The sequence below is a fragment of the Alligator sinensis genome, unplaced genomic scaffold (assembly GCF_000455745.1).
Source record: "Alligator sinensis unplaced genomic scaffold, ASM45574v1 scaffold1165_1, whole genome shotgun sequence".
In the NCBI taxonomy this organism is placed as follows: domain Eukaryota; kingdom Metazoa; phylum Chordata; order Crocodylia; family Alligatoridae; genus Alligator; species Alligator sinensis.
The window spans coordinates 1121040-1131271 of NW_005842477.1; the positions used below are offsets into that span (position 1 = coordinate 1121040).

The 10232-nt window shown below is 53.2% G+C and overlaps 2 protein-coding genes across 2 annotated transcripts; both read left to right on the forward strand.

Annotated features, from left to right (window-relative positions):
• The first annotated feature begins 2479 nt into the window (after window positions 1-2479).
• Window positions 2480-4590, forward strand: LOC102384127 (protein S100-A7). The gene is made up of 3 exons (XM_006030972.1): window positions 2480-2573; window positions 3510-3741; window positions 4281-4590. The coding sequence occupies exons 2-3, from the start codon at window positions 3529-3531 to the stop codon at window positions 4443-4445; spliced, it is 378 nt and encodes a 125-aa protein (XP_006031034.1). The 5' UTR covers window positions 2480-2573; window positions 3510-3528; the 3' UTR covers window positions 4446-4590.
• Window positions 4591-7873: 3283 nt separating this feature from the next.
• LOC102384368 (protein S100-A7-like) lies at window positions 7874-9701 on the forward strand. Its single transcript, XM_006030973.2, has 3 exons — window positions 7874-7932; window positions 8652-8862; window positions 9393-9701. Exons 2-3 carry the CDS (start codon window positions 8671-8673, stop codon window positions 9555-9557), a joined length of 357 nt encoding a protein of 118 aa, XP_006031035.1. The 5' UTR covers window positions 7874-7932; window positions 8652-8670; the 3' UTR covers window positions 9558-9701.
• The last annotated feature ends 531 nt before the right edge of the window (window positions 9702-10232 follow it).

Below are 10232 nucleotides of genomic sequence, written 5' to 3' on the forward strand. Positions count from 1 at the left end.
AAAACAACTTGGCAAGAGTCCACAGGAGAGCAGAGGCCTAGCCAGCAGACCTGTCCTTCCTGAACTCAAGGCTACACAAGCATTGTCCTTATAAGTACCAATACATTTTTGTTATCACATATCCTAATAAAGCTTTCCAGTTGTGATGGCAATGGTCTCACTGATCAATCAGTCTCAGTCTTAACCACAAATCTAATCCAAAAGTATCACGTGTCACCATCATGTATGAAGAATTAAGGAGAATCAAAAGGCCAAACAAACAGGACGTTGATCTTTAGTTCCTCTTGGACCAGCAAGGTCCATAGAAAAGGTCTTCAGAGAACCAGCCACTGCAATAAGCATTTGAATTATTCTTCTCTCTTGGGGAGATTTTGGTCACCTGTAAAAATGTGTTGGTGATTGTTGGCTCTAGCCAGAAATTTGGGTGGATGTCTTAAATCAGACAGGCACTTCCATACTAGAAAAACAGAACTGTAGGAACTGTCAAACCGAAGATTGCAAAGACAGACAGCTCCTTTCCCCTCTGAATCATGCCGTTTTGCACCCAATGTGAGTGCACACGTGAGTTTCTGAGCATTGGGCAGGTGGAAGAGGAATCCAATGCATGAAAGCAGATGCTGGTGTGCAATAGGGTGGATGTTCTTTGCAGGGCATGAGAGGGAGAGCCTGTCACAGGAGAGGTGTCAGGAAAACTGCAGCTTGCTTAGGCTACCAAAGGTAGGCTGAGAAAGAGAATTCCTCTCTATTAAGTAGAGGAAGGGGGTAACCCCCTGGGAGAAGGACGAGCTGTATTAGCAAAAGAAAGCTGGTAGCCCAAGCACAAAAGGGGGTTACTGGGCCAGGAAGAAGTTCAGGCTGGAGATGAGAAGGTTCCTGGCTGTTAGAGCAATCTGGTTTGGGAACTGCCTTCCCATGAGAGCAGTGGGGACAACAGACCTCACTGGGCGTAGGATGCAGCCAGTAATAATCTACTTTAGAATAGAGCTGGAGAAGATCCTGCCTGGTGATGTGGGCTTATGCCATGCAGCTGCCTGCGCCAGTGAGGGGCTAGGTGGGATGATGCCTTCCGGCCCCATTCCTATGTCCATCACGACTACATTAATTCCTTTGCATTCTTTGATTTCAGAGAGGATGGAGCTGGACTGCTCTCAGTGGTGGCAGATGACAGAACAAGGGGCAATGGGCTCCAGCTGCTGCAGGGAAAGTTAGGTTGGATGTTAGGAAAAACTTTCTCACTAGGAACCAACTCTGGAACCAACTTCCCAGGGAGGTGGTCCTCGCCCCTACCTTGGGCAAATTCAAGAGGAGGTTGGACGATCACCTGTCTGGGGTCTTGTGAACCCAGCATTCATTCCTGCCTGTGGCAGGGGGTCAGGCTAGATGATCTGTTCAGGTCCCTCCTGACCCTAGCTACTATGAAACTATGAAACTAGGAGAGTGATGAAGCACTGGAGCAGGTTACTCAGAGAGGTGATGGAGTCTCCATCCTTGGAGGTTTTGGAAACCTGGCTAGACAAAGCCTAGGCTGGGATGATGTAGTTGGGGCTGGGCCTGCTTTGAGCAGGGGGTTGGTCTAGATGTGACCTCCTGAGGTCTCTTCCAACCCTCTATGATGCTATGGTTCTCTAGGAGCATGCACCCAGGACCTCTGGCCTCTACTGATGCTGAAGCAGAATTCAAGACATTTTAGCAGACTGTGGAAGTGCCCCTGGGAAAAATCATCAGCTCTGTGAATGGTGCACACTGAGCACACAAGTACAGACACTGCTGGTTGGAAAGAGTCATCCAACCACTCAGCTCAACTACGGGACGTTTTACCAAGGGGTTGAGAGAAACTCGAGTAAAGAACCCCCATCCTGATAGCAGCCTTCAACTCCCTGCAGGGTGGGTCCAAAGAGGATGGAGCTGAACTGTTCTCAGTGGTGGCAGATGACAGAACAAGGAGCAACGGGCTCAAGTTGCGGCAAGAGACGTTTAGGTTGGATATTACGAAGCACTGGAATGGGTTATCTAGAGAGGTGGTGAAATCTCCATCCTTGGAGATTTTTAAGGCCTGGCTCAACAAATCCTGGCTGGAATGATCTAGTTGGGGATGACCCTGCTTTGAGCCGGGGGTTGGATTAGATGTGACCTCCTGAGGTCCCTTCCCACCCTCATTTTCTATGATTCTGTGATTCTATCCCAAGGAGACCGTGCCCTCCCCTCCCTGCTCTGATACACCTGGAGACGTGGGTGGGTTGGTTTCAACACTTGGGTTGGAACATGCTCAAGATATCAGTTTCTAAAAGAGCTACAACATGTCCTGGGATCCCAGAAAGGGTGTGGCTGGAAATCACAGCCCACTTATAGGAGATGCAGAACAAGCGATTCTGGGAGGAGTGTCCACTACTAGCAAATCAGGAACTATTTTGGTGATTTCTTGTGCGGTGAGTGACTGAATCAGGTTGCTTCATGCATCTGAGGTGTCACAATCGCTGATGAAATGGAGCCCAAGGTGCCTATAAAAGCTAGGCTGGGCTTGGTGGCTCATTACAGCATCTCTGCTCACCTGTGTGAATCCTTCCCATACCAAGGTCAGTCTGTTTCTAATCAGCTCTTTTACCCTTGTTCTCTGCCTTGCAGGTGGAAAGAAGGGTGCCCGGCACATCCTTTTTAATACCCGTTGAGCCTGCGCATGGTTGAGCTGGAGGACAGAGAGCAGAGCGTGCAGTGGAGGCTGGGGGTGGGAAAGGCTCTTTGCTGCTGAGGAATCACAGGGAGGCTCTGTTTCCTTTCATGGCAAATAAGTGACGGTTCCTGTCCAGAGGAATGCAAGGCTGGGCAGCGAGGCTGGGGTCCTGGCACATCATCATTGTAATGTGCATTGCAGTCATAAAACCCACAGGTCCTATGATGCCGGGCTGTTCTCATAATAAAAGACAGGGCTGTCGCCAAGGGCTCACCACCAAACTAAACAAGGCAGGGAAAAGCGTCTCATCTCTGTTTCACAGGTAGAGGATTAAGGCCCAGGAAGATGAAGGGATGGGGCCAAGGTGAGCCAGAGAGTATGTGGCAGAGTGGGAATAAAGCCCAGCCCTCCACCACCGGACCGTCCGCGACTAGTGCTCCAGGAGCGGGGAATGGAGCACAGCGGTGGTGCTTTGTGTAGCTGCCAGGTCGAATGCCTCAGAGGGGATAAGCATGAACAATGTCTCAGAGGAGGTTGAAATTACCAGGGGTGGGGCAGGGCTATGCAGTGCAGCACCTGCGAGACCTGTGGCAGGTTTACTGCTATCAAGTCTTTTCTTCTTGGGGCAAAACTACAGGCAGATGCTTAATAGCCATTGGCCATGGCCCGTGTGGGCCTATGCATGGGGAGGGGAGGTTGGGGGTGCAAGCTCTGCCTTCTCCGATTTCATCGACGACTGTGTGGGCCAGGAACTGCTTTGCAGCTTCCCTGGGACATGGCTGGTACCTTGAGGCTCAGATGCCTCACATGCTCTAGTTCCTTTCTCTGCTCATCTTTCCAGGTCTCCCGAGCATCCAGCCATGTCTGAATCGCCTGTGACTATACCCGTGCCCAGGCCCGACCCCAGGCCTGCATCTGGGTGTGACCCCAACTGTACCCTGCAGACCGCCCTCGAAGAGATCGTGAGAATTTACCACAGATACAGCAGCAGTGCGAACAGGAACGACACCCTCGACCAACAGGAGCTGAAGTTGTTCCTGAACAGAGAGGCACCCACCTTCCTGGAAGCCTGCGTGAGTGGCATGGGGCAGAGGGCTGGGGCATGGCCACAGGGCTCTGGGTCATGCCTCGAGTGCTGCCAGCCCTGCTATAATGGGCTATAGCAGAGGGGTGGGGGCTTAGTGCCACTTAGTCTGGGCCACGCGGCTTGATTTTGCTTGGCATCTCAGGAATAGCTGCATGCACCTTCCTCCCAACCAAAAGCCCTTTTGGCTCAGTCCAAGACCCCCGGGTTCATCAGAGCATCTGTGGCAGCTGGAGGTGGGCTGGGTGGGGGGATAGGCTGGCAGCAGGGGTGCCCCCCATGTGTCTGGGTTCAGGCCAGGGTGGGGTTGGCTCTCACAGGGACAGGGCAGAGTTATGCTCTGGTTTTAGGCCCCAGTTGCCAACCCCAAGGAAACCAGGTGCCTTTGACCTCAGCCATGCAGAGCCCTGCCCAGCTCCGCGGTACCAACTTTCCCCAGCCACCAGCCACCAGCGAGGGAGGGCACGCACTCGTCTAGGCGTCCCCCCCATGGGGAGCTGTGACTCATGGCACTTTTCCCACTTCCAGAATCGGGACAAACCCGGGTACATCAACAGTCTCTTCAACAAGACTGACAAAAATAGAGACAAGGTGCTGAGCTTTGAAGAGTTCACTAGGATCCTGGCCATGCTGACCGACGACGCCCACCGCATCAGCCACGGAGATGACCGCTGCGGGCCAGACCAAGACTAAAGCCTCAAGTGGTGCCTTGGCCTGGATGAGACCCTGGACCCAATGACTCTGCCCCCCCTGCAGAAATCTCCCATGCTCAGAGGGCCCCGTGCCTGTCTGCCCACAGGGGCCTGATGCGAGACAATAAAGCTGCTGTTGAAACCCACCCCCTGCTTGTGCTCTTATTGCCTTCCCCTTCCCACAGTGCAGACATGTGCATGGCAGGGGCAGTGGAGCTGTTGCACCCCGAGAGGAGCTGGGGGGATCCTGGCCCCCAAAAGCAGGCATTGGGCTCCTACCTTAGAAAGAGAGGGTTCATATTCCCCCTGGATTTCATTTCTAGCCTAGCACATGGGGCTTCCTTTATACAGTCTATAAGCGCCCCACGTGATGGTTCTTGGTAAGGGAAAGACACTCAGGGACCCAAGAGCCCGTGGAGGGGCAGGCTGTACATCAGCAAGCTCATCGTGGCAGCAGGTGGGAGTCCCAGGTATGAGCGGACCCCAGGGTGCCTGCATAAGCGGCTCAAACCAATGCAGGAGAAGCCAGCAGGTGGGTCTCTGCTGGTGTGCCAGCCAGCGTGGAAGATTCCTCCAGCCATGAAGGTCCCATCTCTTGTCAATTGGGAACTGAGAGCTCCCTAAAAGGGATGCACTAGTCCAGGTTCAAATGGGGTGGTTAAAGAACAAGCGGTGTCAGAGGTGAGGAGGAGGTATTGTTAGGTAGATGTGCAAATTTGGATCATTATATTTGCTCATTAAAGGCAATTAACATTCGGCTTGTGCAATAAACATATCATCTGTGATTGCTTCGGGTGACAGATTGGCAGGTCACAACACGCTTGTCCTCTCTGGCTTCCAGAAGGCATGAAGTCAGGAGAAAACAAAGGCTTTTTGCCAGAGGTAATTAATTTTAACTGCAAACAAGCCTCTCTGTTCTGAGGAGATTCATGTTCTGAGAGTCATCTGAGCCTGGGATGCCATCCCAAGGGAAACTGGGGGCTGATGGACCCCAGAGCTGTGAAGGTCCATGGGCAAGGATAGAAGATCAACCCCAGCTGGTCACAAGAAAGCTGCATCCCATGTGTGGAGCCTGGCAGCCTGTTCTGCTTGCTCTCTAAAAACCCACTTCACAAGCAGCACAACTACTCCCAAAATTGCACAAACACAAGGACAATTTGGGCTGGGAAGGAAGGTTGTCACGGTGAGGGGAAGCTGGGGATGAGGCGCAAGAGAAGTGGGGGCTGGGGAGGGTTGGCCAAGAGAGATCTTCCCATGGAAAATGTCTGACTGCACAGTCAAAATAGACCTCTGCTTTGTCCATCCAACACACTACTGGGATATGCTACTGGCTGTGCTCCCTTGGTGCAGCGGTGGGCGAGTGTCCAGGTTTCCTGAAGGGTTAATGTCATCTGACGCATCTTTCCATCATTTCCCACAGCCCATGTGGGAGCATCCCCTGTCTCCAGTCCTTTCCTGATTGGAGAGTCAGAACCACCAGAGACTTCCAGTCAGGCCTCGTTGCCTTCCACTGGGCCAGAGAGTTGCAATAAACTTTAGCATCATCTGCCTTTGGCAAAGTCAATAGGAACAGCACTAACATTATATGATGCCAGGTTCCACATGGGAATTTGAGGGATCCCAAAGCAGCGACAGTCTGAATAGCTCACACTCAGGCTTGAGGGGGGCCCATACAGTCCTGGTGACAAGATCGCCCTGCACTGGGGTGCAGAGCATGGCTCTGAGAGGCAGTGATGGCCTTTACCACCCCTGGATGCCAGTCTGCATCTGGCGTTTGGAGAATCGGGCCCTTGGAAAGGGGCAGGTGCTTGCAACAGAAGAGGTGGAGCTGATGGGTCTGTGCCTGAAAATGCAGCAAGGTGGCAGGATGACTGGCAGTAAGTGGGGTAGCGTTGTTTTGGCAGGTCCTGCTTTCCAAGCCCGACCCAGGAACAAGGATGTAGGGTCAGGTATCCAACGTTGTTGTCTCAGCTGCAGCACAAGACAAAGACACAATGGGATGAGTCAGGAGGCCCCAAATCCATGTGGTACAACAGCTCCCTGGTGCTGGGATCAGCGCACAGTGAAATGTCCTGAAGCAGGACTGAGTTACACCTGGGCTGGTTTTGTTCCCTGCCCTCTTCCTGGAACCTACAATGAACATTTATATCTTATTATAGCGTCTTCTTGGGAGCACTCACATAGGAGAGAAAACAACTGAGTCAACCAGCGTGAGGTTACCAAACATTCACCAATGAAAGGCCAAATCACTGATGAACTGGATGAGATGTTTCTGTCTGGTTTAGATCTTTGTTTTCCCAATCCAAGTTGTGGGAACACAGATGAAACTCATGGCTCAGTCGTGTATCCCCCAGAATCTGCATGACCATCATGTATGAAGAATAAAAGAGAATCACAAGCCAAGCAAACACTGATCTTTAGCCCCTCTTGGACCAGCGAGGTCCATAGAAAAGGTCTCCAGAGAACCAGCCACCACAATAAGCATTTGAATTATTCTTCCCTCTTGGGGAGATTTTGGTCACCTGTAAAAATCTGTGGGTGGATGTTGGCTGGGGCCAGAGATTTGGGTGGATGTCTTAGATCACACAGGCACTTCCATGCTGTGGAAACTGTTTAATTGAAAATGGCAAAGGCAGACGGCTCCTTCCCCCCAGAATCATGCAGTTTTGCCTGGAGCATCATTTGAGAACACACACGGTTTGGTAATCCGGTTTGCAGATGGTTTGGTAAAAGCAGGCCTGCTGGTTTTTTAATTTGTCTTGAAATGAAAGAGGTTAAAAACCCATTCAGAAGCTTTCAGACCCTGCCCCCCAAATCCTGCATGGATCTCAGCTCAGCCGATGCCCCCAGCAGCAGCTCACTGGGCACTGGGTAGCAGGTGTGTGCTTCCATACCATATGTGAGCGCACACCTGAGTTTCTCAGCATTGGGCAGCTGGGAGAGGAATCCAATGCATGAAAGCAGATGCCGGTGTGCAGTCGGATAGATTTTCCACTGCTGACTGGAAAGGAGTCACCCAAGTACTCAAGTCAACTACAAGCCCTTTTAGCAAGGGGTTGAGGGAACAGTGAGTAAAAGACCCCCATCCCAAGGAGGCTGTGCTCTCTTCTCCCTGCTTGGATACACCCAGAGACGTGGGTGGGTTGGTTTCAACACTTGGTTTGGAATGTGCTCAAGATGTCAGTTTCTAAAAGAGCTGCAACATGTCCTGGGATCCCAGAAAGGGTGTAGCTGGAAATCACGGCTTGCTTGGCAACTCGTGGGAGATGCGGATCAAGTGATTCTAGGAGGAGTGTCCGCTTCCAGCAAATCAGGAACTAATTTGGTGATTTCCTGTGCCGGTGGGGGACTGAATCAGGTTGTGGCATGCACCTGGGATGTCACAATCGCTGATGAAATGGAGCCCAAGGTGCCTATAAAAGCTTGGCTGGGCTTGGTGGCTCATTACAGCACCTCTGCTCACCTGTGTGAATCCTTTCCAGACCCAGGTCAGTCTGTTTCTAATCAGCTCTTTTACCCTTGTTCTCTGCCTTGCAAGTGGAAAGAAGGGTGCCTGGCATGTCCTTTTTAATACCCGTTGAGCATGTGCATGGTGTAGCTGGAGGACAGAGAGCTGAGTGTGCAGCGGAGGCTGGGGGTGGGACAAGGTCTTTGCTCTTGAGGAATCACGGGGAGGTTTTGGTTCCTTTTTTGGCAAATAAGTGACGGTTCCTATTAGCAGAGGAATGCAAGGGGCAGCGAGGCTGGGGTCCTGGCACATCATCATTGTAATGTGCATTGCAGTCTTACAAACCCTAGGCCTTTTTGCACCCCTGGACCATCCATGCAGCTAGTGCCCCAGGAGCGGGGAATAGAACAGAGCAGTGGTGCATTGTGTAGCTGCCAGGTTGAATGCCTCTGAGGGGATAAGCATGAGACACATCTTAGAGGAGGCTAAAATTACCCAGGCAAGGCTGGGTTGTACAATGCAGCGCCTGCGAGAACCACTGCATGTTCAGTATTACCGAGTCCTTTCCTTTTGGGGTGAAACTGCAGGCAGGTGCTTAACAGCCATTTGCTCCAACCATGGCTGGGCAGGGGCTCAGTTAGGAGGAGCCCGCATGGGCCTATGTGTGGGGAGGGGAGGTTGGGGTGCAGGCTTTGCTCCTGGCGTGGGGCATGGCTGGTGCCCAGAGGCTCAAGTGCCTTTCCCTGCTGGTCTTCCCAGGTCTCCTGAGCACCCAACTATGTCTGAGGACACACACAGTTCCACGGCAGTGTCCATGCACCACCATGGGTGCACCCTGAAAAGCGCCCTCGAAGGGATCGTGAACCTCTACCACCAGTACAGCGCCAGGGAGGGCAAGGATGACTTCCTCAGTCAGAAGGACCTGAGCGAGTTCCTGAAGTGCCAGGCACCCACCTTCCTGGCAGCCTGCGTGAGTGGCACGGGGCAGGCAGCTGGGGCAGGGCAGCAGGGCTGGGTGCAAGGGTGCAGTGACTGGGTGCATGGGTTATAGCAGAGGGGTGGGGGCTCAGTGCCATGTAGCCTGGGCCACATGACTTATCTTTGCTTGGCATCTCAAAAACAGTTGCATGCATCTCCCTCCCACCCAAATGCCCTTTTGGCCCAGTCCAAGACCCCCAGGTTCATCAGAGCATCTGTGGCAGCTAGAGGTGGGCTGGGTGGGGGGATAGGTTGGCAGCAGGGGTGTTCCCCGTGTGTCTGGGTTCAGGCCAGATTGGGGTTTACTCTCAGGGGACGGGGCCCAGTTATGCTCTGGTTTCAGGCCCCAGTTGCCAACCCCAAGGAAACCAGGTGCCTTTGACCTCTGCCATGAAGACCAATGCCCAGCCCCATGGTGCCTACCTTCCCCCAGCTGCCAGCTGCCAGTGAGCGAGGGCACATGCTATCCTAGGCGACCTCCCACGGGAAGCTGTGATTCACAGGTGTTTTTCCCACTTCCAGGATCGGGACAGACCTGGGTACATCAAAATGCTCTTCAAAGACACTGACATGAATAATGACAGAAAGCTGAGCTTTGAGGAGTTCACGAAGATCTTGGCCAAACTGGCCTATGACACCCACTGCATCCACCATGGATTAGACCGGTGCCGCCATGGGAAAGACTAAAGCCCTGAGTGCAGACTCAGGCTGGAGGAGACCCTGGACCAGATGACTCTGCCCCCGCTGCAGAAATCTCCCATGCCCAGAAGCCCCCATGCCTGTCTGCCCACAGGGGCCTGATGTGAGACAATAAAGCTGCTGTTGAAACCCCCTGCTTGTGCTGTTATTGCCCATCTCCCTCTTGCAGCATGGCTGGATCATGCTACATGCCCTGGGGCAATGGGGCTGGGGGGAGCTTAGCCCAGGGGGCCTGGTCAATCCCTGGGGCCAGGGCAGGGCATTGCTCCCACCCTGCCTGCAGCCTTGGGGCATGGGGCATTGGGCAGCCCCTGCAGCGAGTGGCTGTGAGCCCGCACAGGATAGCAGGAGTGGCAAGATGGGCTGTGGGGCAGAGGAGACCAGTGCATGGGCTGAAGATCTGCATAGAGCTACATGGAAGTGGTGGGCACTGGGGTGAGGGGGCCTTTTGCAGTGCATGGGACCATGCTCAGGCTTCCACTCACCGGTGGCAGGGAGCCACAGCCCGGAGAGTGAACTTAGTTGGTGGAGCTGTGATCACAAAGCTGCTCCTGCCCGGACAGATCTGATGCCATCACAGGGCAATGCAGCCAGGAGGCAAAGCTGAGCTGCAGCCTGGAGCCCCTTGGAGCCTATACTTGAGAGCTAGGCTGAGACTGAAGG

What these genes read in the sequence shown, in the direction of transcription:
- LOC102384127 (XM_006030972.1), top strand. Translation starts at nt 3,529, where the DNA reads ATGTCTGAATCGCCTGTGACTATACCCGTGCCCAGGCCCGACCCCAGG. An exon ending in CCACCTTCCTGGAAGCCTGC is followed by an intron (nt 3,742 to 4,280) that starts GTGAGTGGCATG and finishes TCCCACTTCCAG; the next exon opens with AATCGGGACAAACCCGGGTA.
- LOC102384368 (XM_006030973.2), top strand. Translation starts at nt 8,671, where the DNA reads ATGTCTGAGGACACACACAGTTCCACGGCAGTGTCCATGCACCACCAT. An exon ending in CCACCTTCCTGGCAGCCTGC is followed by an intron (nt 8,863 to 9,392) that starts GTGAGTGGCACG and finishes TCCCACTTCCAG; the next exon opens with GATCGGGACAGACCTGGGTA.